Source organism: Trichomycterus rosablanca, chromosome 3, assembly GCF_030014385.1.
Source record: "Trichomycterus rosablanca isolate fTriRos1 chromosome 3, fTriRos1.hap1, whole genome shotgun sequence".
NCBI lineage: Eukaryota > Metazoa > Chordata > Actinopteri > Siluriformes > Trichomycteridae > Trichomycterus > Trichomycterus rosablanca.
Window position 1 is genome coordinate 35,783,794 of NC_085990.1, and position 26,701 is coordinate 35,810,494.

At 38.8% G+C, this 26,701-nt stretch overlaps 1 protein-coding gene across 1 annotated transcript in view; it reads left to right on the forward strand.

The window, feature by feature from the left end:
• kcnh2b (potassium voltage-gated channel, subfamily H (eag-related), member 2b) overlaps window positions 1–26,701 on the forward strand; it is a 295,739-nt gene that overhangs the window by 30,142 nt on the left and 238,896 nt on the right. The window contains exon 3 of the mRNA XM_062991214.1: window positions 10,028–10,258. Coding sequence (XP_062847284.1) covers window positions 10,028–10,258 — 231 coding nt within the window. The remainder of the gene's footprint in view (window positions 1–10,027; window positions 10,259–26,701) is intronic.

Sequence of the window (26,701 nt, forward strand, 5' to 3'; positions counted from 1 at the left end):
ATTCAACTGATTTTCTGTCAGATTTAGATCAGGGTTCTGACTTGGCCACTGAAGAACATTCACTTTCCTTTCCTCAAGCCACTGCTTTTTTCAGTCATAACCAATTGCCCAGTGTTTGCTTTATGGTAGACATTCTGTATTTTCAGTGGTGTGCTGTTTGGTTTTCTTCAAATATACCACTTGGAGTTCAGTCCACAAGGTTAAATCTTGGTCTCATCTGACCATAAAACTTTTTGTGACTTGGCATTAGAAATCTTCCAAGTCTTTCAAGTCAACATTTTCAGGCATGGCTTCTTTCTTGTCACCCTGCCATAAAAGCCAGATTTGTGTACAGCTTCTCAGATTGTCATCTGCACAGACTGACCAGTCTCAGACATCCAGATTTGTAAACGCTTCAAAGTTTACAGTGGCCTCTTAGTAGCTTCTCTGATCAGAATGCTTCTGGCTTGGTCATCCGTTTTGGAAAGATGTCCTGATCTTAGCAAGATGTTAGTGGTCCCATATACTTTCCACTTCGTGGTAATGCTCTAAATGGTACCTGGAGGGATATTAAAGCTGCTGAAATTTTTGTTTATCCTTCTAGTAACTTCTGCTTTAACACAACTGCTTTTATACAAAAATCCACCTTTTCAACCATGGTGAATGTTTGTGGAAGAGTCAAGAAACAGCTGGTTTTATTCTGAAGTGAACAAAACCATTACGGTTAATGTCTGGTGTGGGTCAGTGGTTGCAGTACAGGACTAATAATCAGAAGTTTGCTGATTCAGGCCCCACATCTGCCAGCTTGCCACTGTTGGGCCCTTGAGCAGGGCCCCTTGACCCTCAATTGCTTGCACTGAATACAGTCTCAATTGTAAGTTGCTTTGGATGAAGGTGTCCACTAAATGCTAAAAATGTAAAAACGCTGGCTGTGTGAACTGGATGGTGATTGGTTCTACCTAAGCAAACTTATAATGGTTAAGGGGCTGGTAACTTCCACACCATATGTTCAACTAATTACATTCTAATAATTTATCATATTTTTACATTTTTTACATTGATAATGACGGCAATGATGTGTAAATATAGCTGGGAAAAGTTAGACTTCAATTTTTTTTTTTTATGGTATATTGTGACAAGGCAATTGTTTCAAAAGGGTATGATTTTTAGGTATGATTAATTCATTGTTTATAGAAATATGCTTATACCTAATATGATGGTTGCAACACAATACAAAAACATTGGGACAGGCATCCTTACCACTTCATTTCACTTTTCCACTTAACACTGTGCTGTAATTATCTTTAAACTGAGAACACCAATTGTAATGATAAAAATAGGCATTTTATTCTTATTTATTTATTCAGCCTGGGGTGTTAATTGTTGTATTTTGCACTTCATAAACTGAAGACAAGTTGGCACTGCAGGCAAATCTAGCATCTGCACTCTGTTGCTACAAAGCCATGCTGCCGTATCACATGCAGATGCTTGGCAGGGTCTTGTTTAACCAAGCGGCGATGTTTCTATGAAAGACGTCCAGATGGCAGCATATGCTGCTCCAAAATGAGTTTGTACCCCTAAGCCTTAACGACGCCATCACAGATGTGCATGTTACCCATGCACCAACACAGCCCTGTGCCATGACAGACACTACCTTTTGAACTTTACTTAGGTTATAACTGGGATGGTGCTTTTTCATTTTGACTTGGGGAACACATCTGTTTCTTAAAAATATTTGAAAATTGGACTCGTCAGACTACAGTGCAGATTTACACTTTGCATCAGTCCATTTTAAATGCGTTTGTGCCCAGAGATGTTTTTCTACCCAGTTATAATAGCATTACATGTGAGTCTTCCAGCCCTCATATTTATTTAAAATGTTTTACAGACATCCAATTGGAATTAGTTTTTTTTTTGTTTTGTTTTTTTGTTATTAAAATAAATCAGAAATTTTTTTTTAAATTTTTTTTTTATTGAGGTCTTAGCATGCTTTTCATGAATACATTACAGGCTTTCTGCTGTTCATCAGGCTTATTTTGTACACCATTGCAATAGCACATAATGACCTGGGTCAACCTGACCACTGCAGACATTCACTTCTAGAGCGCACACACTGCTTTAGGCCTGGAGTGTAAGATTTAACAAGTGCAATAGAGCATTTTATATTAGATACAATCTACAATCGGAAATTGCAGTTCTCAATTTCATAAACTGTTGTAGAGCTACAGTTTAGACATACGGGGCCTAGGGCTGATTATCGTTTGTATTTTTACAATTCTGATTCCGATTATGATTCTTTTTATCGATTACGATTCCCTGTTTCAATTCCAAAATGGTCAAATGATAAATACCAAAAATCTGTATTCTTTTAAGTGTTAACTGAACACTTCTGAAGTAAATAGACTAAATAAACTTTAAGAACCTTTAAGAACTATAAATGTATGTGACGTGACATATATAAGTCATCTGAGAAAACTAGAATTCTGTCCAAGCAGCAACAGTGGCAAAATGCTAGGAATGAACTGTTAAGCAGAACCAAAATTTAGTTTGTACCTGGTGCTTTACATTTTGTATTCAGATCTAAATTGGAACAACCCAACCCTAATCTTTTACTTTTCACATATATGTAAGAAAAATTCTGTATTTTTAAGCATAAACAAAAGATATGTTGGAAAAAAAAACAGTAATGGAAAATACTATTTAGATGTCGCACATTAAGTTTTGACTTATTTCTCTGAACAAACCAGCTTCAATTTTCCAAAGTAACAGGTTTCTCCCCACGCGATTTAAAAATGTTGTAGATCCTTTATAAAAATCCTGTTGAATTCAAGTAGAAGTGCAATCACCTTCAATTTTGTTTTAGAAACCAGTCATGAAGTTATTTTGGCTTCATGTTGTGAGGTTGTTGTCTTGCTGAATCATTCACCCTTTTTTGCAAATTTAGTTTTTAATTCAGCTCTTATATGTCCAGGTACTTTGCTCCATTCACATTTCCACTGATGGCGTTTCAGAGAAGCAGCACTATATCATGATGCTCCCTTCTGCAGACTTTACTGTGGATGTGTTGTGTTGGGATCATGCCTTCAACACTTTTTTTTTTTTAATGATGAGCTTAATTATTAACAGTTTAAATTTTTGCTTTGTATGGCACATTACTATTTTATGGTGTATTTTACATTAATTACAAGCTTTCATTCGGTCATTTTTAAGTTTTACCACTGCCTCATCCTGGTCAGGGTCACAGTGGGCCTGGCTTCCCCTGGACTCACTGGGTGCAGTGCAGTTAAACTTTAGTGCACTGAAAAATGTCATAAATAAGCTTGTTCCCTGAAGGTTGATAAAAATTCATAGATAAAATAGTAAGAAATCAGGGCAGCATGGTGGTGCAGTGGGTAGCGCAGACATCTCTTAACAAAAATCGCCTGGGTTTGAGTCCATGTGGTTTTAGTTGGAGCTACTACAAATTGCCTTGTGTGTGTGTGTGTGCCCTGTGATGAACTGGTGACCTGTCTGGGGGTGTATTTTTTCCCCAATAAATCAGACCCACCACTTCTCTGACCAGGATAAAGTGGTAGTAAAACAAATAATGATTTATTCATTCATTAATTCATTCATTGTCTAAGATAGAAAAAAAATTATACATTGGATTGAGAAATAGTAATTGAGAAAGTTTAAAAAATTAAAAAATCTAACTCTGTAATCTCTAATTCACAAAAGTATTTAGACCCATTCTATGTCACCCCAAATAGTATTCAGGTTATCCTGTTTGCTTTAATTGTCCTGGACATCTGTTTAGAATTGTCTAGTCCACCTGTTGCAATTTGAATTGATTAAACAAAGTCGAAAGGCACGAACCTCAGTCTGTAAGGGCCCACAATTTGGACTGCATTGTCAGGACATGAATCAACCAATGAATCCAAGGAACTGCCTGTATATATCTGGGATCAAACTGTGACTTAGTGTAGATCAGGGCATGGATATAAAACAATATCTGAGGCTTGAAGTGTTACCAGGACTACAGGGACCTAAGTCTCGAGCCTTACTAAAGTTGGTCATGTTGCCAGATTGGGCCCTGGGGCAAGTAGGGCCTTTTGCCAGAAATCAAATCCACGGCGCCCAGGTGGTGTGGGTCGGAGGAGGCATGAGCAGCAATATATACCCACCTTGACTGCAATCGGGGATCCCCCAGCAGCGGAAGATAAATAAACTACGCTAAATTGGGAGAAAAATGGGAGGAAATACACAATGCAATAAAGTCAAGGGGGCTGAATAATTTCTAAATCCACTGTTCATTCAGATTGTTGTTATTCTTTAGTCTATAGAATGCAAAGTCATATATTAACAAATCTTACTTTACCAACTTTCTACACTGATCATGTATTATGTACTTGTATAAAGTGTGTGGAGCGTAGCATGTGCATGAGCATCTCACTCACTGACATTAATGCTAAATTTGGAGAGAAAATACTCAAGCGCAACAGAAATTACCATCATTGCTTGTTACATTATCATGTTTTTTTAAACAGAATATGCTATTATAAAAAAACCTTAATTTCCCAAGATAGCACTGTTTGTGCGGTCTTACACATTTTGACTAAGTAATTGTCTTCTTTTGCCATTATCTGGTGTAATTACCACATGATATTTTCCCCATGGCAGAAAAACAGTAGGCATTAATCAGCTAGACTCTAACTACTTCAGTGGTTCTGTGCACTGTCAGTACCACCAGCCCTTACACGCAAACACAGACTCGTTCAGATGTGAATTACACAGACACATACATGCTTAAGACATCCATTCGAGGAACCTGATCTTCCTGTTTGAACAGTCTAGTGGGCTCTGATGTTTCTGTCTTCATTTTAGAGTGGTATGGTCAGAGAGCAAAGATGTAAAAGCTGTAGATGATGTAGTCCAGGCCTCTAAAAGCCATGATGCATGCCATTAGTTAAGCCTGTTACTGTAGTGTTAAGTTTTATGTCCCACACAAAGGAAACACTTTGCAGTCTGAGAGCTAAATGTATGAAGAATTTGGTTGTTTTAGGCAGGAAGAGGCTGTATTCTGTGCAAATAAATAAAGGTTTTGTGTATGAATCTTGGGCAGAAGTTTAAACACGCCCTTTTCGCACCCTGCAAATTAAGATTTTTTAAATATACACTGCTCAAAAAACTTAACAACTCTTAATAATCTCAGTAAAACACAAAATCAGGTAAACCTCAGGGCTGTCAATCTGTCTAGACAGGAAGCATGAACGACTGTGAATCACTTTCACTTGCTTTGGTAACAAAAAGGTGCACTGGAGAGGTAACAGCAAGACAACCCCCACAAAGGGAATGGTTTTGCAGGTGGTGGCCACAGACAAATGCTCTCTTTTTATCCTTCCTGACTAATTCTTCTCTAGTTTAGTGTTTTGCTAGTGTCCTTGTCACTACTGGTAGCGTTAGGCGGCACCTACAGCCCATTGCGGTTGCACAAGTAGTCCAGCTCCAGTCGCAAGAAGGTTTGCTGTGTTTCCCAGCACAGCCTCAAGAGCATGGAGCAGATACCAGGACACAGGCCATCACACAAGGATAGCCGGACAAAGTCGTAGAGGGGCATCAACCCAGCAATAGGACTGGTATTTGCTCCGTTGTGTGAGGAGGAACAGGAGAAGCACTGCCAGAGCCCAACAATGCAAAGCAGGCTATCAGAAACAGACTCCATGAGGGTGGCATAAGAGCCTGATGTTCGCTAGTGGGACCTGTGCTCACAGCCCAGCACTGCGCAGCTTGATTGGCATTTCTGCTATACCAGAATTGTCAGGTCTGCTTTTGACACCCCATTCTCTTCACACAAGATTATGTTCATACTGAGTACTTGAGACAGACGTGAAATGCTGAGGAGACACTATGGTAAACATTATGCTGCCTGCAATATATAACCAGCATGATTGGTTTCTAGTGGGTCATTGATAGGCTGGGGAGGTATGATCTTGCAGGGTCATAGAAACCTCAAGATGATAGCCAATGATACCCTGACTGCTGTTAGGTACTAGAATAAAATCATCATAGCCATTGTCAGACCTTACACTAGTGCAGTGGGCCCTGGGTAGCTCCTGGTGCAGGACAATGCCAGGTCTCATGTCAGTGTGTAGGCAGTTACTGATGATGAAGGCATAAAAGCCATTGACTGGGCCTCATCTTCCCTGGACCTGAATCTCAATGGGAATCTCTGGGATGTTACAGTGTATCACAAAAGTGAGTACACCCCTCACATTTCTGCAGATATTTAAGTATATCTTTTCATGGGACAACACTGACAAAATGACACTTTGACACAATGAAAAGTAGTCTGTGTGCAGCTTATACAACAGTGTAAATGTATTTTTCCCTCAAAATAACTCAATATACAGCCATTAATGTCTAAACCACCGGCAACAAGAGTGAGTACACCCCTTAGTGAAAGTTCCTGAAGTGTCAATATTTTGTGTGGCCACCATTATTTCCCAGAAGTGCCTTAACTCTCCTGGGCATGGAGTTTACCAGAGCTTCACAGGTTGCCACTGGAATGTTTTTCCACTCCTCCATGACGACATCACGGAGCTGGCGGATATTCGAGACTTTGCGCTCCTCCACCTTCCGCTTGAGGATGCCCCAAAGATGTTCTATTGGGTTTAGGTCTGAAGACATGCTTGGCCAGTCCATCACCTTTACCCTCAGCCTCTTCAATAAAGCAGTGGTCGTCTTAGAGGTGTGTTTGGGGTCATTATCATGCTGGAACACTGCCCTGCGACCCAGTTTCCGGAGGGAGGGGATCATGCTCTGCTTCAGTATTTCACAGTACATATTGGAGTTCATGTGTCCCTCAATGAAATGTAATTCCCAACACCTGCTGCACTCATGCAGCCCCAGACCATGGCATTCGCACCACCATGCTTGACTGTAGGCATGACACACTTATCTTTGTACTCCTCACCTGATTGCCGCCACACATGCTTGAGACCATCTGAACCAAACAAATTAATCTTGGTCTCATCAGACCATAGGACATAGTTCCAGTAATCCATGTCCTTTGTTGACATGTCTTCAGCAAAATGTTTGTGGGCTTTCTTGTGTAGAGACTTCAGAAGAGGCTTCCTTCTGGGGTGACAGCCATGCAGACCAATTTGATGTAGTGTGCGGCGTATGGTCTGAGCACTGACAGGCTGACCCCCCCCACCTTTTCAATCTCTGCAGCAATGCTGACAGCACTCCTGCGCCTATCTTTCAAAGACAGCAGTTGAATGTGACGCTGAGCACGTGCACTCAGCTTCTTTGGACGACCAACGACGACGACGTCTGTTCTGAGTGGACCCTGCTCTTTTAAAACGCTGGATGATCTTGGCCACTGTGCTGCAGCTCAGTTTCAGGGTGTTGGCAATCTTCTTGTAGCCTTGGCCATCTTCATGTAGCGCAACAATTCGTCTTTTAAGATCCTCAGAGAGTTCTTTGCCATGAGGTGCCATGTTGGAACTTTCAGTGACCAGTATGAGAGAGAATGAGAGCTGTACTACTAAATTGAACACACCTGCTCCCTATGCACACCTGAGACCTAGTAACACTAACGAGTCACATGACATTTTGGAGGGAAAATGACAAGCAGTGCTCAATTTGCACATTTAGGGGTGTAGTCTCTTAGGGTTTAGACATTAATGGCTGTATATTGAGTTATTTACACTGTTATATAAGCTGCACACAGACTACTTTTCATTGTGTCAAAGTGTCATTTTGTCAGTGTTGTCCCATGAAAAGATATACTTAAATATCTGCAGAAATGTGAGGTGTACTCACTTTTGTGATACACTGTATATATCAGTGCACCCATGCTGCCAAGTAGCACCACAGACTGTCCAGGAGCTCACTGGAGAGCCCCCAGGACATCATCTGTCGTCTCGTCAGGAGCATGCCCAGATGTTGTCGGGAGTGCGTACAAGAATGTGGGGGCGATACACACTGAGTCATGTTATGAGTTGCTGTGAAGAAATTCAGTTTCATATTGGATCAGCCTGTGATTTCAAGTTTTTACTTCTAACTCTTAAGAGGTAGAACGAGGTATAAGGCATAACAAAGCCAAAATGTCCCCATATGTGACTGCAGGGTCTCAAGAGGTTAATTTTCATTGTGATTTTGAATGCAGGCTTCAAATGGGTTGATGCTTTTAGGTTCTACTGACCTTTATGTCTTTGTTTTAAGCAAATTGCTCAATTTATTTATTTTAAACTTTTAAAAACTATATTGTTAAAAACTATACTGAAATATCTTACTCTCAAAAGTATTTTGACCCTTGCATCCTGTTTGCTTCAATAACCGTTGACGTGTCTAAAACTTATATAAAACAATATTTAAGGTTTTAAACAAGTTGGCCTCCAGACAAAAAGGGTTTTGGCCAGGGAGATTAAAATATTCACTCTAAAAGAGCTCCGAAAGTCCTGTGCAAAGATGGGAGAGCCTTTTGGATCAATAATCATGTCTGTAGCACTCCATAAATAAAGCTTGTATGGCAGAGTGGCATGACTTTTGTAATGATGGTTGATGAGGAAAATAAGTTAAAAGATTGTCTGGAACAGCAAGTACTGTGTCTGGACACTTTACACCATCTGACTAATAAAATCCCTACAGTGAAACATGATGTTGGGGTGTTTCTCAGAGACAGCCATTGTGAAACGGGTAAGAATTGAGGGCAAGGATGAATGAAGCCAAATACAGGAACCTTCATAGGGGAAAACTACAGAGGATATACAAACTCAGACTGGGGTGACAGTTCACACACACAACAGTGGTCTGAAGCATACAGCAAAAACTCCGGAATGGCTTTGGTACAAGTCTCTAAAAGTTCTTTATTTTAAAAAGTATAATAATAATAATAATAATAATACATTTTATTTATATAGCGCTTTTCAAGATACTCAAAGACGCTTAAGATGAAATATATTTATTTTGAATGAAATCCACAGGACAATATGTCACAGGGTTCTGAATACTCTCTAAATCCACTTTATATACAATAGATGCCCAAAATCATTTTGTTGAATACCATGGTTTTCACTGCACCACAGGTGTCTAGTTTTGGTTGTCCTAGACATATCTGGTAATTGGTAATTGTCAATTGTCAGTCAAGTTTCTATGTCATGCACAGAGTTTTAAGGCATGGGGTTGGATCTTAGCAAGTCAAAGTTTTGATTTTACCCAGAATGGATTAATTATGTAATCAAATGCAAGTTGTGGACATTGATTCTTTAATTAGGCTGAAGATTATTATATGTCTAAACAAATAAAAACAAGAGTACCAGTAAGTAACATACTTAAAAAATAAGGTTTTTTTTGGTTTGTTTTTGCCAGACATCTGCAATCTCTAGATTTATTATTATAAATATTGGAGGATATATGTATATGAAGTATGTAAACCAGACACTCATGCATTTGCACAACATTTAACTGCTGCTGCTACACATGTAACAAAACATCGTAACTGGAAATATTTTATATTTGAACAACAACTGGCATAATAAGGGTTTGTGACGTATGGTGTTTTTACATTTTTGACATTAAAATGCTGTTATTTCATTTTATTACCACCACTGCTTTATTCTGCCCAGAAAGTGAGTCTGGAACAGCAGCCAGTGGGTCAAACCATTGTCAATCCTGATGAGGATAAAAATTTTATATTAATATAAATAAAATGTAAACTATTTCTTTAAATGTGTTGACTATGTACTGTAAGCAAATGTGAAGCACTGTCGTTCTGCACCTCAATGGGAATGTGAGAATGAGCTGTTTTTAGCTAAAGCAAATTCAGCCCTCGTCTTCAGTGTTTTGTTCTAAACCGTATTCCCAACACTCAAGCTGTTTACGTCTGAATTCTTGAAAATTCCTTGCCCTTGTGTACTTCGTGGAAATAGATCATTGCAATAGCCTTGGCAGGGACCTGCTAACCATATAATCTTAATTCCTTAATTCCTCTTTAGTTGACTGTTTTTGTGTTGGAAAGGAAACGTAGCATGCATAATTCTTTCTTTTTCTTTCTCTGATCCAGGTCGAAAGTTTGTCATAGCCAACGCAAGGGTGGAGAACTGTGCCATCATCTTCTGTAACGATGGCTTCTGTCACATGTGTGGCTACACGCGGGCCGAGATCATGCAGAAACCATGCACCTGTGACTTCCTGTATGGGCAAAACACCAAACGTCTGGCCATCGCGCAGATGGCGCAAGCCCTGCTGGGCTCTGAGGAGAGGAAAGTGGAGATCACACTCTACAGGAAGGACGGTAGGACAGCTCCGATGTCTTTCTCTACGAGCGGGTGTTACTAATGATGCTTTGGATGGCAGTTCTTGATTGTATTGTGCTGTGGAACATATGGCAGTGGTTCTGGTTAATACAAGAGCATTACACTTGATTTCTGAAAGGGACTGCATACTCTGTAACTGTGATCACAGGAATTGTGTAGGTGTAAAGGATTAGACATGGCTTGCTGACATTTTCTATGTAATAGACATGGGTTGGTTATTGTTCCAGCCAGGTACTCGGGCTTGAAAGTGTCATCAAAAACATTTTTCCCGCCCACAGACAGCACAGAAAGACTGATAATGTGCCACTATAATTAATAAATGAAGAGAGAGAGAGAGATTTCCATTATCATTCCTACTGTTGAATGTGTGGGTTGCATAATACAAATAAAAATAATATACCTAGGATACACTAAAGCAACAATAATAAGAGATAAAATACAATAGGATAAGACTTGGAAATTAACTTACAGCATTTTTAATAAATAAATAAAAGCGTTAGTAAGTACATGTTAGTTCTCAGCTTTAGTATTTAGTAAAGAGGAGGGTTTTTAATCATCTTTTGAAGACAGTGAGAGATGGTCAGACAGACAGGGAAGGTTCGTGTCTTTCCTGAGTTCTGGATGGAGGATCAAGGTGAGCGAGACTAGTGGCTCAGAGGTTGCGTGGTACAGAGCAGGGTGTGATGAGTTCTCTAAGGTATTTTGGAGCTGGTTCATTTTTGGTTTTGTAGGCGAGCAACTAAAGGGTTTCCTTTTGAAACAAGCAATGTACTTTGTAATATATTATGGATATAATTAGAGATGCATGAGTACCGATACTGGTATCGGGTATTTGCCCGATACCGCGCTCATTAACTTGTGCTCGTACTCGCAAACGAGGCTCCGATACTAAACATCCGATACCGTGTGCCTAGTGCACGTTGCTGTGTTATGCCTGGTTCACACTACACGACTTTTGCCATGATTTTCGCTCGGCGACTGGTCGGCGCTAGATTTGCCGGCTCGGGAGCAACTCTGCGTTCGCTCGGCGATCAAAACTCGGCTCTCGATCGCTAAGTGTGAACTATCCAACAACTCGATCCGACCGGCTCGCCGAGCGCTCGAGTTTTCTAGCACGTCAGATATCTGATCTGAGATGTGCGACTGGGAATGAGTGACATGTCGAACAGCCAATGAGAACGCAGGATACGGTGTGAGGGGAAAAGCAGGAGAGGAGTGTAAACAGGTGGGACAGGGGGATAATATAGTTTATATCAGAATACACCGGCACACACACACGTTTTACAGTATTTCTGACCTGATCGTTCTCTACAAAACAAAACAACAAAACACCAACATTGCAAAAATATTTATTTACCTCCAACTCACTACAGAACAATCCATGCTATTCATGTTGCCAAATCCACTCAGATTCATTTATTTTTCCTCCTTGATTTCATCAGGTCAGCGCAGAAACGCTACTTGTTGACGTGCATTTTTGGACGTGGTATCATTAAACTTCTCGTCACTTCTCACGTGTGTTTTTGTTTAAAAAAAAAAACGGTATTCTAAATAGGTATCGGTATCGATAAATACATGTACTCGTACTCGGTTGGGAAAAAATGGTATCGATGCATCCCTAGATATAATATATACATTTAAATATGAATAATATATTCGAATTGGGCCTTTGTATTGCACTTATAGGAGGAGTATTTGAAATAATGGTAATAGAATATGGAAAAAGTGACTAGAAACTGTTATTTAATGACGTAATAGAAAACTGTTATTTAGAGTATACAGTCCGATGAATGGTCATTGGTTATAGGGTCTGGTTGTTATTGTAGGCTCTGATAGCAGCTGGAATGAGGGACCTGTGGTAGCGCTCATTCTTACACAGAGGGTGGAGGAATCTGGTACTGATGGAGCTTGTTAGAACCCCTATAGAATCATGCAGTGGATGTGGTGTTGTGCAGGATGGATGACAGCTTGGCTATCATCCTCCTTTCTCCCACCTCCTCCACAGATTCAAGAGGACAGTTCAAGACAGAGCTCGCTCTCTTGACCAGCTTAATAACCAACCATTTATGCTAAAAGCAATACAATACAGTACTTATGATAGTAGATACGCTATATAGCTAAACGTATGTGGTCATTTGGCCATAAGATTGTTAAAAACCCCATAACAAAATCATAGGAATTATTAAGGAGTCTTTGTAGGAAGACTTTACTCCAGATTTTGGAGCATGTCTACTTTATGCCCATTTAGCGAAAAAAGCATTTATAAAATCAGGCACAGATTTGAAACTGATGCTCTAACTCATCCAAAAGTGCAAATCGTCACTTTCAAACTAAACTACACCTCCCAGGAGCTACCATGCTCGTCAGTTCTAATTCCCTTCACCTGGATTCAACACTATTTAATCACAATCTCTGATCAGCATAGTGCTGAGTGTTTGTGAAGGGAATTAGCGCTGGTGAGCGCAGTAGCCCCTGGGATGCGTAGTTTATTTAGAAGCCTGAACACATTTTACTTCAATTTTGAAAGTTTGGGTTACAACTGCAACAGACAACATTGGGCTAGACCATAGATGGGCAATTCAATTTTGCGAAGGGCCACAGAGAAATTGGGACTGTTGTGGAGGGCTAGACCAATAGGGTGAAATTAATTTTGCTCATATTAGTTGTATCTCTTTATAAAAAGCAGTAAATTGTACAGTTTTGATAAGCTGTTACTGTTAAGAGTAGATGTTACAATCAGACAAGGTATATCAAAAGCAGGCAGGGTAAAAAACATCACTTCACTATTTAATCAACACTGACGAACAAAATGTGTAGGTTTTTAAATGAACTTCACACAAAGTGCTATTGCTTTTTAGTTTGGATATCACAAAGCTGGATGTGTAAAACCTTATAAAAAAAGTGCTTGTTGCTTTTACAGTTTAGCTAGCAAAACTTCAGATGTGACCACTCTGCATCGTTTAAGTTTTTTACTACCGAAATGCTGATTCAATTTGTAATCCTTAAACACAGCTGTCTCTTCTCCACAAACTAAACACATGGCTTTACATCTGACTTCAGTAAATAAATGCTTAGAAGTCCATGTGGTGTTAAAAACTCTACCTTCTCTATCAATTGCACATGCAGTTCTGTTCAACACATTACGGTGAAGCCGCACACATGCACACACTAAATAAAAAAATAAAAAATAAATAAAAACAATCCTATTGTTTTGCATGTACACTTACAGTAGTTACATCTGATTTTTAATTACCACTGACCTCATGCGGGCCGGTTGGGGACAGCCAAAGGGCTGGATGTGGCCCGGGGGCCATACAATGCCCAGGTGTGGCCTAGACTCATGTCAGCATCATACAGTAAAGCTGCAGTGGGCACAGGTTTACTGAAACAGTGATTCTGCTGCAACATGCAGATCACAGGGTCTATAGCATTATAAGATATGTACATTTACATTTTCAGCATTTGGCAGATGCTTTTATCCAAATCGGCTTACAGTACTGTGACCGTATACTGTCTAAGCAATTGAGGGTTAAGGGCCTTGCTCAGAGGCCCAACAGTGGCAACCTGGCAGTGGTGGGGCTTGAATCAGCGACCTTTTGATTACTAGTCCAGTACTTTAACCGCTAGGCCACAACTACCCTTAATACAGAACAGGTATTTATGTTTTAAATAATTTGTCTAAAAAAGGCTGAAAAGAAGCAGCCAGCTTAAACATTCTGATGTATTTACTAGTTATTGTTTGGGACGGTTGCACAAAGAAATCTTTAAGGCTGACCTTTTAAAAATGTTTTTAAATATGATGACCTGACAGGTTTTTTCTTACCCAGAAGACAAACAACAAGCTACACAGCAAATGTTCAGCTTGTTATCAGTACAGCTGTACAGGAAGTAAGGGATTCCTCCTTAGAGCAGATGAGGAAGGAGGAGAAGTGCTTCAGTGCAACAAAAGCAACAAATGTTAACCGTCAGCTGATAGATCTTGTTTCCTCACTTTTATGGCCCAGAGGACGTAACTACACATGACCAATCATATTTTCCACTGTTTACTTTCAGAACTATCTGGTTCATGTACACACTGCCTCAAACTTTGCTATCAGCATCTCTGGCTAAGTTAAAGCCATCCCTCGTAATCTTACACAGTTTACACTTTGCTAATGCAGCTCTGAAGTGAAAGTGTTCAATTCAGTTCTTCACTTCATCTTCTATTCATTTTAAAAATGAATTTGTCAAGAAATAAGAAAGTGAATGTAGCACCCAGTGAGCATGAAAGATGTAGGAGGATGTAGAGCCAGCACTGGAAAAATCTCATTTCATATTTCCGAGGCTGTGAGAAGCATGACCAGGCTTTGGTCATGGTTGTGTGGACTTTTTTTTTTTTTTTATAAAGGCTGGTGTGTACTGGTGTGGACTTTTTTATATAAGTGTGTTTGGGGACACACAAAGCTGAATTGGCAGGTTTTTCTTGTTTTGTTTTGTTTTTCCTAACATGGATTGTAAAGATTTTATCTAGCTTTCTATCTTCACTATTGAGCATGTCTATTTTTATCATTAAATTCATGAAAATTAAATTCATTTATATTTAGTTGTGTTGTTTTGCAGTGTAGAAATAACCATTTGTTTTTAGTAATGAAACAGGAAGAGCGATGGGCAATATATTACATGAATAATTTTAATTTTCATTACATTTACATTTTCGACATTTAGCAGACGCTTTTATCCAAAGCGACTTACAGTACTGTGACAAACATTGTCTAAGCAATTGAAGGTTAAGGGCCTTGTCCAAAGGCTTAACAGTGGCAACCTGGCAGTGGTGGGGCTTTAACCAGCGACCTTTCAAGTACTAGTCCAATACCTTAACCGCTAGGCTACAACTGTCCTATCCCCATTACAAATCATTTCAAAGGGCAGTGGTAGCTTGGTGGTTAAGGTACTGAACTAGTAATCTAAGGTGGTTCCATTGCCAGTGACAAGTTGTCACTGTTGGGCCTCTGAGCAAGGCCCTTTAGCCTCAGCTTAAATTGTATATTTAGTAGGGCTGTCGAAGTTAACGCGATAATAACGCATTAACGCGATCTCAATTTAACGCGATTTTAAAAAATAGTGCCGTTAACGCAAATTCTAGTTCATGTTGAGACTTGACTGGTAGAACAAACGTTTTAATGTCGGACTTGCCACCGTTGTTCATTTGCGGTTTGTTAAAATAATATAACTGAGCGTCGTAGGGATGCACTTGCATAATAAAGAAATAAATACACGGTATATTCACAAGTTGTCGGGAGCAAAACACTTTATTAACTTAATCTGTTACAGCACTGAATACCGGAGTCAATGCTAGTCCATGAACTATGGAAGCCCTAAAAGGGTCAAAACACACTCACTTCGTGTAGAAACGTCCACTTTTCACATTTCACTTAAAAAACCTTGTTTTCTATAACATTTACACAGATTTTATTTAATGCGATTAATCGCGATTAACTATATGAAATTCTGAGATTAATCGCGATTAAAAATTTTAATCGTTTGACAGCCCTAATATTTAGTGATAATTAAAGGTCACTTTGGATAAAAGCGTCTGCTAAATGCCGCAATTGTACAAGGGATCTTCAAAAAGTTTCTGCACTTTGATATGTTTGTTGGAAAAGGTGCTGGCGGGAGCAGTAGTAATTGGTCGTGTCTGAGAGAACTTATAGTCCAGATTTAGCGCCATCTGATTTCAACCTTATTGGACCGCTCTAAGAGGAAGAAGATTTTCACGTGGTGATGTGAAAGCAGCAGCACATCAGTGGCTACACGCTCAACCAAAAACATTTTTTGCTGATGGCATTAAAAAGTTGGTACAATGCTGGGAAAAATCATAAGAAGGTGACTATGTAGAAAAGTGATGTCATTTGTGAAATTCTTAGTAAATAGAGTTTAAAAAAATGCGGAAAGAACCCTCGTAAATCATATAATCAGCTTAACAGTTCGAGTAAAAAGTAAAATCTTTAAAAAATAGAAGAATTTTAAAATGTCTCTGTATTTGGTTTGTCTCTGTTTCGCTGTAATGACAGCACACTCTTGAGCTAGCATAAATTCACAAGTTTGTATACATTCCAGCATGATATCACAATATTTCAAAAAGCTTTATTCGAGGCTCAGCTTTCGTCTTCAAGTGCACAATAAAATGCGCAGTACGTTTTAGGTCATGTGACTGTATGAGGAGGAAAGTTCATGACTGTCCACTGTCCTTATTCTTCTTTGGTCTTTAAGTAGTTGTTGCAAAGCTTAGATTCATTATCCTCCTGCAGCATGCATCCTTCTCTATAAAAGATTAACACCAGAGCATGCCTCTGAAGAATGGAGTAGTACTTCTTCTTTGTTAGGGTGTTGATTCTGTGCTGGTGCCCAACCACTGAGCACACAAAACACCCCCAGCCTCAAATATGTACTATTAATCTTTCTTCTGTTCTTCTTTTTACATAAACACTGTTTTTACAGCCATAAATCTTACATTTATTTCATCATAACAGATCTATTGTGCTATGTCTGTTTGTCCTAGCTTATATAAAGCATTTTGCCTTGTTCATCGTTCTGAGAAGTCTTTTAGACACTGCTGCTTTCTGCCCTGTATTCAGCACATTATGTATCTGTGCATAAGCTGCTGCTCCTGTCTTGATGAACAAAATTCTGTGTATTGGTCTTATGATAATGATGTTACTTTTGATTTGCCTGATCGTGGTTTGGATATAAATGAATGTTTAGAGTGTGATGCACTGCATAATTAGGAACCTTCAGTTCAACAAGATTTGACACTAAAAAAAGCACCGGTTGATTTAGAACTATTTGACTTTTGATAGATTTGCTTAATTCCGATGCTATATTTCCCTTCATCACTATGCTGCTCTGTGTGAAGTGTTCTATTAACCTGTATTGCAGCCATATTTATAATATGTGAACATTGGTGGCAAATGCATTGAACAAGCTTCTGATATAGAGATCAAACCCAATGTGCTTAGAGTGTCATGTGAGCGTAGAAATGAAAGACTCATAGTAATGTAACAGTTTGTACAAAGGAACAGACATGGTCAGTTGTACAAATGTGCTTGCTCACATTTTAGCAGTGACTGATACTAATCACGATGTTTTGTGTGCATCAAACAATAATAAGCAGTTAATTACAGAAGGATTAATTTTGATAAAAAAGAAACGTTAACATGTTTTGGAAAAGATTACTTCAGGAAAGCAATTACTGACAACTAGTGCAAAGGATTAGTGATACAATATAGTATGGTATTTGTATGGTATGTTTAAATCCAATAGATTATAGCACTCATCATATTAATGTTTGAGCATTTTAAATTGGCAGATAACTTCAACATTGTTACTGCTACTGAAAGTTTTAATATGTGTAAAGTGGGAACATTTATGTTAAAAAGTTAATAACAAAAGGCTGTAATTCATGTAGTATGGATGCACACTTTGCCAGTTTCCTTTAATGGATAACTGATCGTCATTTGTCAACAGGGAACAGGCAACCAAGCTCCAAGTGTATAGCATTTCCAAGTGTATTTCATGATTTGTCTGGTCAACTTCGTTTCATTTATTAATAAACATCCATTCCTGCATTTCAGGCCTGCAACACATTCCAAAAAAAGTTGGGACAGTAAAGCATTTACCACTTTGAAACATTGCCATTCCTTTTTTACCAACTTAAAAGATGTTTTGGCACCGAGGATACCAAGTGATTAAATGTTTCAGCTTTTATTTTGTCCCATTCTACCTGCAAACATGTCTTAAGTACGGGGTCGTCGTTGTCACATTTTTCCTTTCAAAATTCTCCACACATTCTCTATTGGGGACAGGTCAGGACTGCAGGCAGGCCAGTCCAGTACCCGTACCCTTTTCTTCCGCAGCCATGCCTTTGTAATGTGTGCAGCATGTGGTTTCGCATAGTCTTGTTGAAAAATGCATGGACGTCCCTGAAAAAGATGACGTCTTGAAGGCAGAATATGTTGCGCTCAATGTCGATCTCAATGTACTTTTCTGCATTAATGCTTCCATTACAGAAGTGTAAATGACCTTTGCCAAGGGCACTGACACGACCCCATACCATGACAGATCCTGGCTTTTGGACTTGTTGCTGATAACAGTCTGGATGGTCCTTTTTGTCTTTGGTCCGGAGTGTGCTCTGGTCATCTTTGCTCATCAAAGACTTAGCCCTTCCTGGATGCTGCTTTTGTAACCAAACTATAATTACAATCACCTGTTGACATCACCTGTTTGGAATCACATCATTATTTAGTTTTTTTACCTCATTATTAGCCCTAAACTGCCCCGTCCCAACTTTTTTTTTGGAATGTGTTGCAGGTTTAAAATGCAGCAATGGATGTTTATTAACAAATGAAATGAAGTTGAGCAGACAAAACATGAAATATCTAAGGTTCATCCTGTCTTGATCAAATAAAAGTCAAAGTAAATGTAAAGAACACTGCATTTTTATTTTATTTGCATTTTTTCATACTGTCCCAACTTTTTCTGATTGGGGTTGTACAGTATATAATTTTTTTTTATTTTTTTTTATTAAAACGGCACTTTATGGTAGATTGTGCAGTACTATAAAACTGTCAGATGAACAAAAACACGGTGAGTAGAACCAGTTCACTATGTACAGGATGTACAGTTCATTATAATGGTTTACTAAAGATTCTAATCTAAAATTTTAAAAAGTTTTTTTTTTTGCTTTTTAGTGGGATCATGAGACTGCAACATAATGCAAAATAACCTTATTATATTTGGAAAAGAAAAGAAGTTACACACACATTCACACGTGCAGAATTTAACATGCAGTCAGACTCCGTACTGATGCTGAACAGACTCCGGTTTAAAATAATATAAAAGCATAAAAGCTTTCCTGTTTGGATTAGAAGTTCAGTGCATTCTCTGTAAAACCGTAAGCAGAACTGCACACTGAGGGTGAGTTACAGTTCAGCACTCTCACTCGGTCGCTTCTGTGTGTGGAGATCTGTAGCTTGGCTTTTAATTCAAATCAAGAGCCAGCTGTTTAAAATGAATTTAAATACCATTTTTTTCCTCAGACGGTTTTGTCGGTTATTGGTTAAAGATAGTGTTTCATAATATAGTGTTTGTAAAGTAAAATGCCTCTACCAATGATCCACAGTACTGTTTATCTGATCATTATTGTCAAAATGATTGAAGAGTACCAATCGTGTTTTTATCGGTGTTATAATAACTTAATCAGATGTGAGCACCCCTCTCGTCACACATCATAGAATCAGGCTGACGTGATGAAGCACTCTTGTATAATAAACCAGAGTGTTATTCAGATGCATTGCATCAAATGACCCTGTTCGAATGATTGAGGCTCTGTGTTGAGGTGAAGGGGTTTACAGAGCAAGACAGGGTAAAAAAATGGTCCCTTCTCCTCTTCTTGATTACAGTGCATTAATTCATTCAGGAATCAATGTGCTAGCTTAATCCTTCAGAATGAGAAATCACTGGTTCTGATGCTCAGTTTTTCTGCTGCTGATCTGACCTGCTTTTAATATCTTAAATATGACCAATCAGTTTTGCTGTACATATTAAATGTTTAGTGTTTTATATAAATATAAGTCTTGATTAGACTCTCCAGTGGCCTGATTTAACATTTGACATTGCGTATGGATGCCTAGATGTAAATGTTTGCTGTCATCCAGTGTGAAGCAAAGATTCAATCTTCATCCAGTAGCCAATTCCCTAAAGGGGGACAGTCACTGGCCATTATTTACCTTCCAAAAACATTGTGCAATGCAATGTTTCTTTTTTAATCCATTTATTTATCAAGTGAGAGAGATGCTTGGGTGGCCTGCAGTCTTACAAGCATGTCCACCACAGCCAAGGCTTGAGTTTGCCACCAGTCTGGTCAGGTGCTTAACAGACACAATTGGTAGTTTTAATATAAGTGGTGAAGGAATGCAGAGTGCATAGCATGATCTTTCAAAAATCCACTCCTGGTCACTGAAAAAAAAGTTGTTGGTTGCTTTACATCTCTAGGAAATGGTGTATACAAGTCTGCATCCATCCTTGGTCAGCATGGGTGTGATGCATATAGCAAAGGAATTGCAATCCAGTTAGCAAATGGGTTAAAAGAGAAAAATACAAAGGAAGAAGAAAAAAAGGATTTAATAATTTTTCCTGAATTTCCCCCCCTTTATCGCTTAATCTATTCATCTCCCGTTGCCGCTTGCACAATTCCCAATCTGATCAAGCAGAGCCAGATCACCACACACCACACTACGACATGTTGCCAGTCTGCGGCCACTTCTTATTATCTGCCAGTGCTGGGTTCCCACACAAAGCTTTCTTATATACAAAGACACAGGCGCCCGGACCAGTTCCAGAGATCGCATATTGAAGTGGCAGCTTGAGGAGACCCTGCCTGACCTTCCCTCCCTCAAACTGTGCAATTGTTTTTGTGTGGATGCCCATCAGTGGTCCTGTGAGCAGACCAGCAAGCAGTTGATGACTCTGCTAAGATTTGAACTTGTGAGTTTAAACACTACTCATCGGTCTGGTTAAGTGTTAGACCGCTGTGCCACCCAAGAGCCTTTTGCTTTTAGTTTGGTACATTTTACTGTGAATTTTGCTACTGTTTTGGATAGTTTGAGCTTTCAAAAATATTTTAAACAGTGTGGTTAACCATATGCAAGCCAGATTGACATACTGTTGTTGACATCCAGGAAACAAAAATACAAATCAAACAAACGTCATTAATTAGCTTACAAAACGGCAAAGGTTGCAATAGGATAGTTGCTGGTTGGCGTACCATTCTGTGATACACTCGATTCCTGATACAATTTTCCAACTAAAGAATTTGGATAAGCCAGATATACCAAGGTGTTATCAAGAGAACTAGAGGGTTTTTTAATTTGAACTCAAAATGTCAACTTATGTGGTCAAAATTGCTTGTTTGTATGAATTAATAAATATTTGTTTCTCAGGTTACTGAGACTTTTTCATTTTCATTTTTTTTTTCATTATTTTTCATTATATTTTTCATTATTTTCTTTCTGTTCTATCACATTACCATAATACATTTTACGGTTAATGTGGTTAAATATTTCAATTTTTTATTTTGAGTACTGGTGTTAAGACTACTATTTGTAGCCAGGGTCAGGACACCTGCCTCCTAAATTCCACATTTAAAAGAGTACGGTGGCTTACCCTCCAGTAAGCCTCCTAAACTGACACTTACACACTCAAAATCTTTAATAGTTAATTATGAAAATGTGTCCAGTAGTAGCTTAGTAATTAAGCTACTGGACTAGTGATCAGAAGGTTGCTGGTCCAAGCCCCACCAATGTCTATGTACCACTGTTGGACACCTGAGCAAAACTCTTAATTCTCAGTTGCTTGCATTGTATTCATTTACAATTGTAAGTCGCTTTGGTTAAGTTGTAAACATTTAATAACAGATATAATTCTGAGAAACTACTCCAGTCTGAATAAGCTCAGAAGCTCAGCAAATGAGTTTGATTGGCACTTCTTTTTATGCATTTTATTTAGTGTAGCCAATAGTTGTTGGGGACCCCAACTGCATCCAAGGAGTGTGTATATTCGCCTGACACACACTCCCTCCAATGTGTGCGCAGTTCACTAATCCCTTCTTATTCACCCATAGTTTGGTGGATTTGCGTGTGAGGTTGGCTTTGCATACAGAGAGCCACGCCCCAATCTTTTCGCTCCTCCACTTCATATACAGGCACCCTGGGCAACCAAGGTCCCTACACAGCGTTAATAACCCCACACCGTAGTCTGGTCTTTCCCATCCAGCAGACTGCAAGCCGATTTTGTCTGGTGTGCTAGCAGACTGTCCCACTGTGCCACCTGGGTGTGCCCGATTGGCACTTCTTAACTGGCCCGTAACCTACTCACTCACATTTAGCATGCATTCATTTTTTATTCAAAAGGGGAAGCACTGTAGAGGTTTTTGTGCTCTGCGTCTGTGACACTGCGTCCTTCAACCCATTACCATTTTACTCTCATTACCATTTACTCTCTTGTTTAAAATGAGTAATGTTTGTTTATAGTAATGTTTGGTGTAATTTATGAGGAGGTAATTATTTATCATTAATTTTACTTAAATAGCATGGAAACTAACAAACTTATGATCGACAACTTCCTTGTTTTTATTTCTTCAGTTACCTAGATATTTTCTGCATTCTCTGAATTGTACTGCATTTTTGGTTGGTGGAATTTCTTTACTATTAGGAGGAGGAACACATTGCAAAACATTAAAACCTGAAAACTCTCTTCATTATTTATTCTACAGTTATCAACAAATGAAATAGTCCTCTAAAACTCCACCAAGCAGATGTTCTTTAAAGCTAAACATAAATTAGAAGGATATTGCAGGATATGGATGTGAGTGAGTTTTTCTAGCAGTAACAGGTAATGAATCCTGTCTGCTTTTCTGGCTAATGTCGACTGCATGCTGACTGCCTCATTACTCACGCAATGGTTCTGTACTTTCTCACTAAACATGAGCAAGGGAACAGTATGTGAGGAAAGGAATAGCGCACACACACACACACACGTCAGTTCTTCCTCTGCCGGTAGAATAAGAATATTGTAAAGTGAAAATCATAGCATGGCAGTTAATTAGCTTTGTGTGTTAGCTGGGTAATGACAAAAGGTTCTACACTGTAATCCATGCACATGCCTTATTGGTTTTACAAAGTGTTAAACAGAATCCTCTTTTTGACTTCATTATTGAAGTCACATGGTACATTACTATGCGGCAAAACGGAAATACAAGGACGGTCGACTGGCACGTAGCGGTCTATTACGCTAGCCCACCACTATCGGCTGCATAAATCATGGTTGGTTATGTCCAAAGCCTTACCTAATTCACAACTGTAAAAATCGTGTCACGTAATGTGAAACGAGCTGTCTCCCGTGTAATGTGCAGTTTGCTCTAAAATTCAAACTTTACCGTTTTTACTTCACGAAGCATTTAAGTGCCTTACATTTACTGGTTAATTTGCACTATAAAGCGGTCCTACCAATCCTATGGCAATACAGTTAGCAATCGGTTAGTCAAAATGTCCAAGATGTCGAAGTCTAAAGCAGCTAAAAACACTTCCAACTTCCAGCCAATTCTGAACATGGACGAGTATTTTTGTATGTGAGACAGAGCCTCACATCGTCGCTGAATGTTTTAGGTTTACATTCAAACGTTAAGGTGTAGACTGTGCTGTGTATTGTAGTTTCCATTTATTTTCTTTACAATTTGAGTGATATTTAATGACTGCCATGAAATGTGGCACTTCTGTTTAAAACTTAGTGAAATCTTAGATTTTAAGTGGAATTAAGCAAATTTTCCTGTAAATTTAGTAGGGCCCTAGTTATGTCTGATGGAGGGGAGGGCGATGGCTGAAGCCCTATGATAAATTGGCGCTTAGTTTGACTATGTCCGGTTTGTATGGCAGAAATACCCCAATCATGTCTGTGTAGATGTCTGGCCGGCCAATATTTGATAACAGCAAATTTGAGCCTGGATCCCAGTGGTGATTGGTTAGTGTAGTAGACTGCCGTGCCACCCAGCTGCTATATGCAGGTATTGTAAAATAAAATGACATTTATTGATGGAGACTTTTGGCTGTTTCTTGTGTTTTGTGTGTAGAAACCTACTAAATGTGTTATGAGAGGTTTTTCACTTTCTTTTGAACTCTTTCCTGTCTCCCTTAATCTCCATTCTGTTTTCTTCTGCTGTTTTCTTGTTACAACCTTTACTAAACAGACATTTGGGCCTGCATGATTGTCTCTTTGCCTCTTCTCATAATTTGAATATGGTAATATCCCGACGGGGTCAGGAAAGAGACGCCTGGCTTGGATAAATGTGCGTCTAGTGTGACCTGACCTGAATTCTGGAACTCTGATTCTGGACTTTTTCTTTATTTCATATTCTCAAACAGCGGTGTTCTCATTAACTGGTATCATACAGACTAATCTCGAAAGACAGACAGACCCGGTGAAATCTCAGTCCCTGTCACTCTGCTGCTGTGCAAATCACATGCAAAACCCTCCTATTGTCTTCCCTACCCACACTTTAAAGGAAACAGAGGAAATTCCTAAATGAGTGACCGCAGCTCATGCATGGCACTTTTTTACCGAAAGGGAATCTTGTGAAGTATATTTACCAGTGTTTGTAGTGAATCTTGGGCATCTTTTAAACTATTACCTCATGGACACACTGATTATGATGCTGCTGCTCAGGTACACTGATGGTTCTTTTATCTTTTATAATTCCTATTGAACCAATTTCTTGCTTTGACATTTTCAGTGTGGACGCACAAACCTTATACTGAGTATTCTGTTTTAGCGACTGGGTGGTATTAGATCAAATCTGATACAGTTTAAGATCTAATCTAGTGATAAATTTAAATGTATGATTATCTAAATGTGGATCAACCTTTTGATATATTTTAAGGGAATTCTTATTATTATTATTATTATTAGGCCATGCCTACTATGCCAGGTCTTATTATGCGGACCAGATCTGCTCTAGCGACCCCCAAAGCAGCAAAAAAGTTTGAAATTGCAGTCAGTTTAGGCTGCTGGTGGTGGTCTTGGTGCCACACAGGATCAACTAGCATTCAGTAATGCTTACATAGTTAGTGGAAAAGAGAATGGCGATGGGACAAAATAAGGTTAAGGCGAATTTTAATAATGCGAAACAAGCGACTTTAAACTTTACTGACCATGTATGATATTTGTTGACCAAACAACCACCAACGCTATAAAACACTCAGCATTCTTGCTAAGCAGTACCTAGTGGTTGTTGCCAGACAAGCTTTTTCTCCTTTACAAAAGATAGAGCTTATGTGGTAGAATTCTGTAATCATTTGTCAAATTCACTTTCATAATGTTCATGATTTTTATAATGCACTCAAATGGTTCAGTGGACTATTACCTAGTCCACTAGATCCTTGTTTGAATCTAAGCAGAGCTTTCGGTCAGCCGGACATCTATACAGAAATGATTGGCTATGTCTGTGAGGGATGGTAGCCGAAGCTCTGTGTATTCAAGGTTTTTTTTTGCCTTGTACCCAGTGCTAGATATGATGGAGGATATCAGTAATGACAAATGCTGAATTTGTATTTACCAGGCATTAATTTTAGCAATTTATTAGAATTTTTAAATCACATTTTACACTTTGATTACATTCATGACAGGACAAGTTCAATCTCAAACGCCATCACAGCTAATTTACATGTCTTTGGACTGTGGGAGGAAACCGGAGCTCCAGGAGGAAACCCACAGTGATTGGTTAGGTAGGGATTAAGTGAGATGACGTTTGCTCTCACGAGTAAGGACAGTCAGTGAACCAGATTGAAAAGGGCAGTGTTGTGTTTTAGAAGGTGCGTTTGTATCAGCCCATAAAAGTGTGGTATTAGGTCAAGCTCCATGCAAATGTGTGACTCATCACTGTAATCAAATTAAGGGAGTGTAGTCATTTCAACCCAGGTGGGTTTGGCTGCCTAAATGAAAGAGAAATGACAGACACAGGTTTAAAATTAGTGTTTGAGTCTAGTTAAGTAATATAATTAATAAAAAACTCTAAAAATAAAAATAAAAAATAAAAAACTAGAAGCTGTTAGGATACCCCTACCCAAACAGTTCATTTATTATTATTATTATTATTATTATTATTATTATTAAACACCAGTTGTATTACGACATGTATTTAGAAAGTGAATCACTTCTTGCTACCCACATATACACTCACTGAGCATTTTATTAGGTACACCTATCTCTTACATGCATTTGTTGATTATTATATAAGCTTCACTTACTATACAAGTAAACCTTTTGGATATACAATTACTTACTATATTACAGAGCTGTTATTTTGTACCCTTTTTATCAATCGAAAGGGACCCCCATAGGACCACACAGACCAGATATTATTTAAGTGGCAAACCATTCTCTGTACTGCAATGACACTAACTGCACCTATACACTACACACTCAGAGGGTGTTATATGGTGTTATGTGCAGTGCTGTTATGCTTTACCTAAATGTACAGACAGAGAGGAGAAGAGCTCACCAAGCAAAATATAAATAAAAACAAATAAAACCAAGTGTCCTGCGATCAGAAAGTGTGAAACTGAACACTTACAATGATTAAAAACATAAAAATACAATGTTGACCTACACATAAACACATGCTATTTCATTTAGTATTTTTGTTTATGGCCCAAAGAAACGTGTTCACTTTCATCAACCACTTTATCTCGGTCAGGCTTGCAGTTGGTCTGGTTCACCTGGGAAACACTAGGCTCAAGGCTCAAGGCTCTTTCTGTGTGGAGTTTGCATGTTCTCCCCGTGTCTGTGTAGGTTTCCTCCAGGATCTCCGGTTTCCTCCCACAGTCCAAAGACAT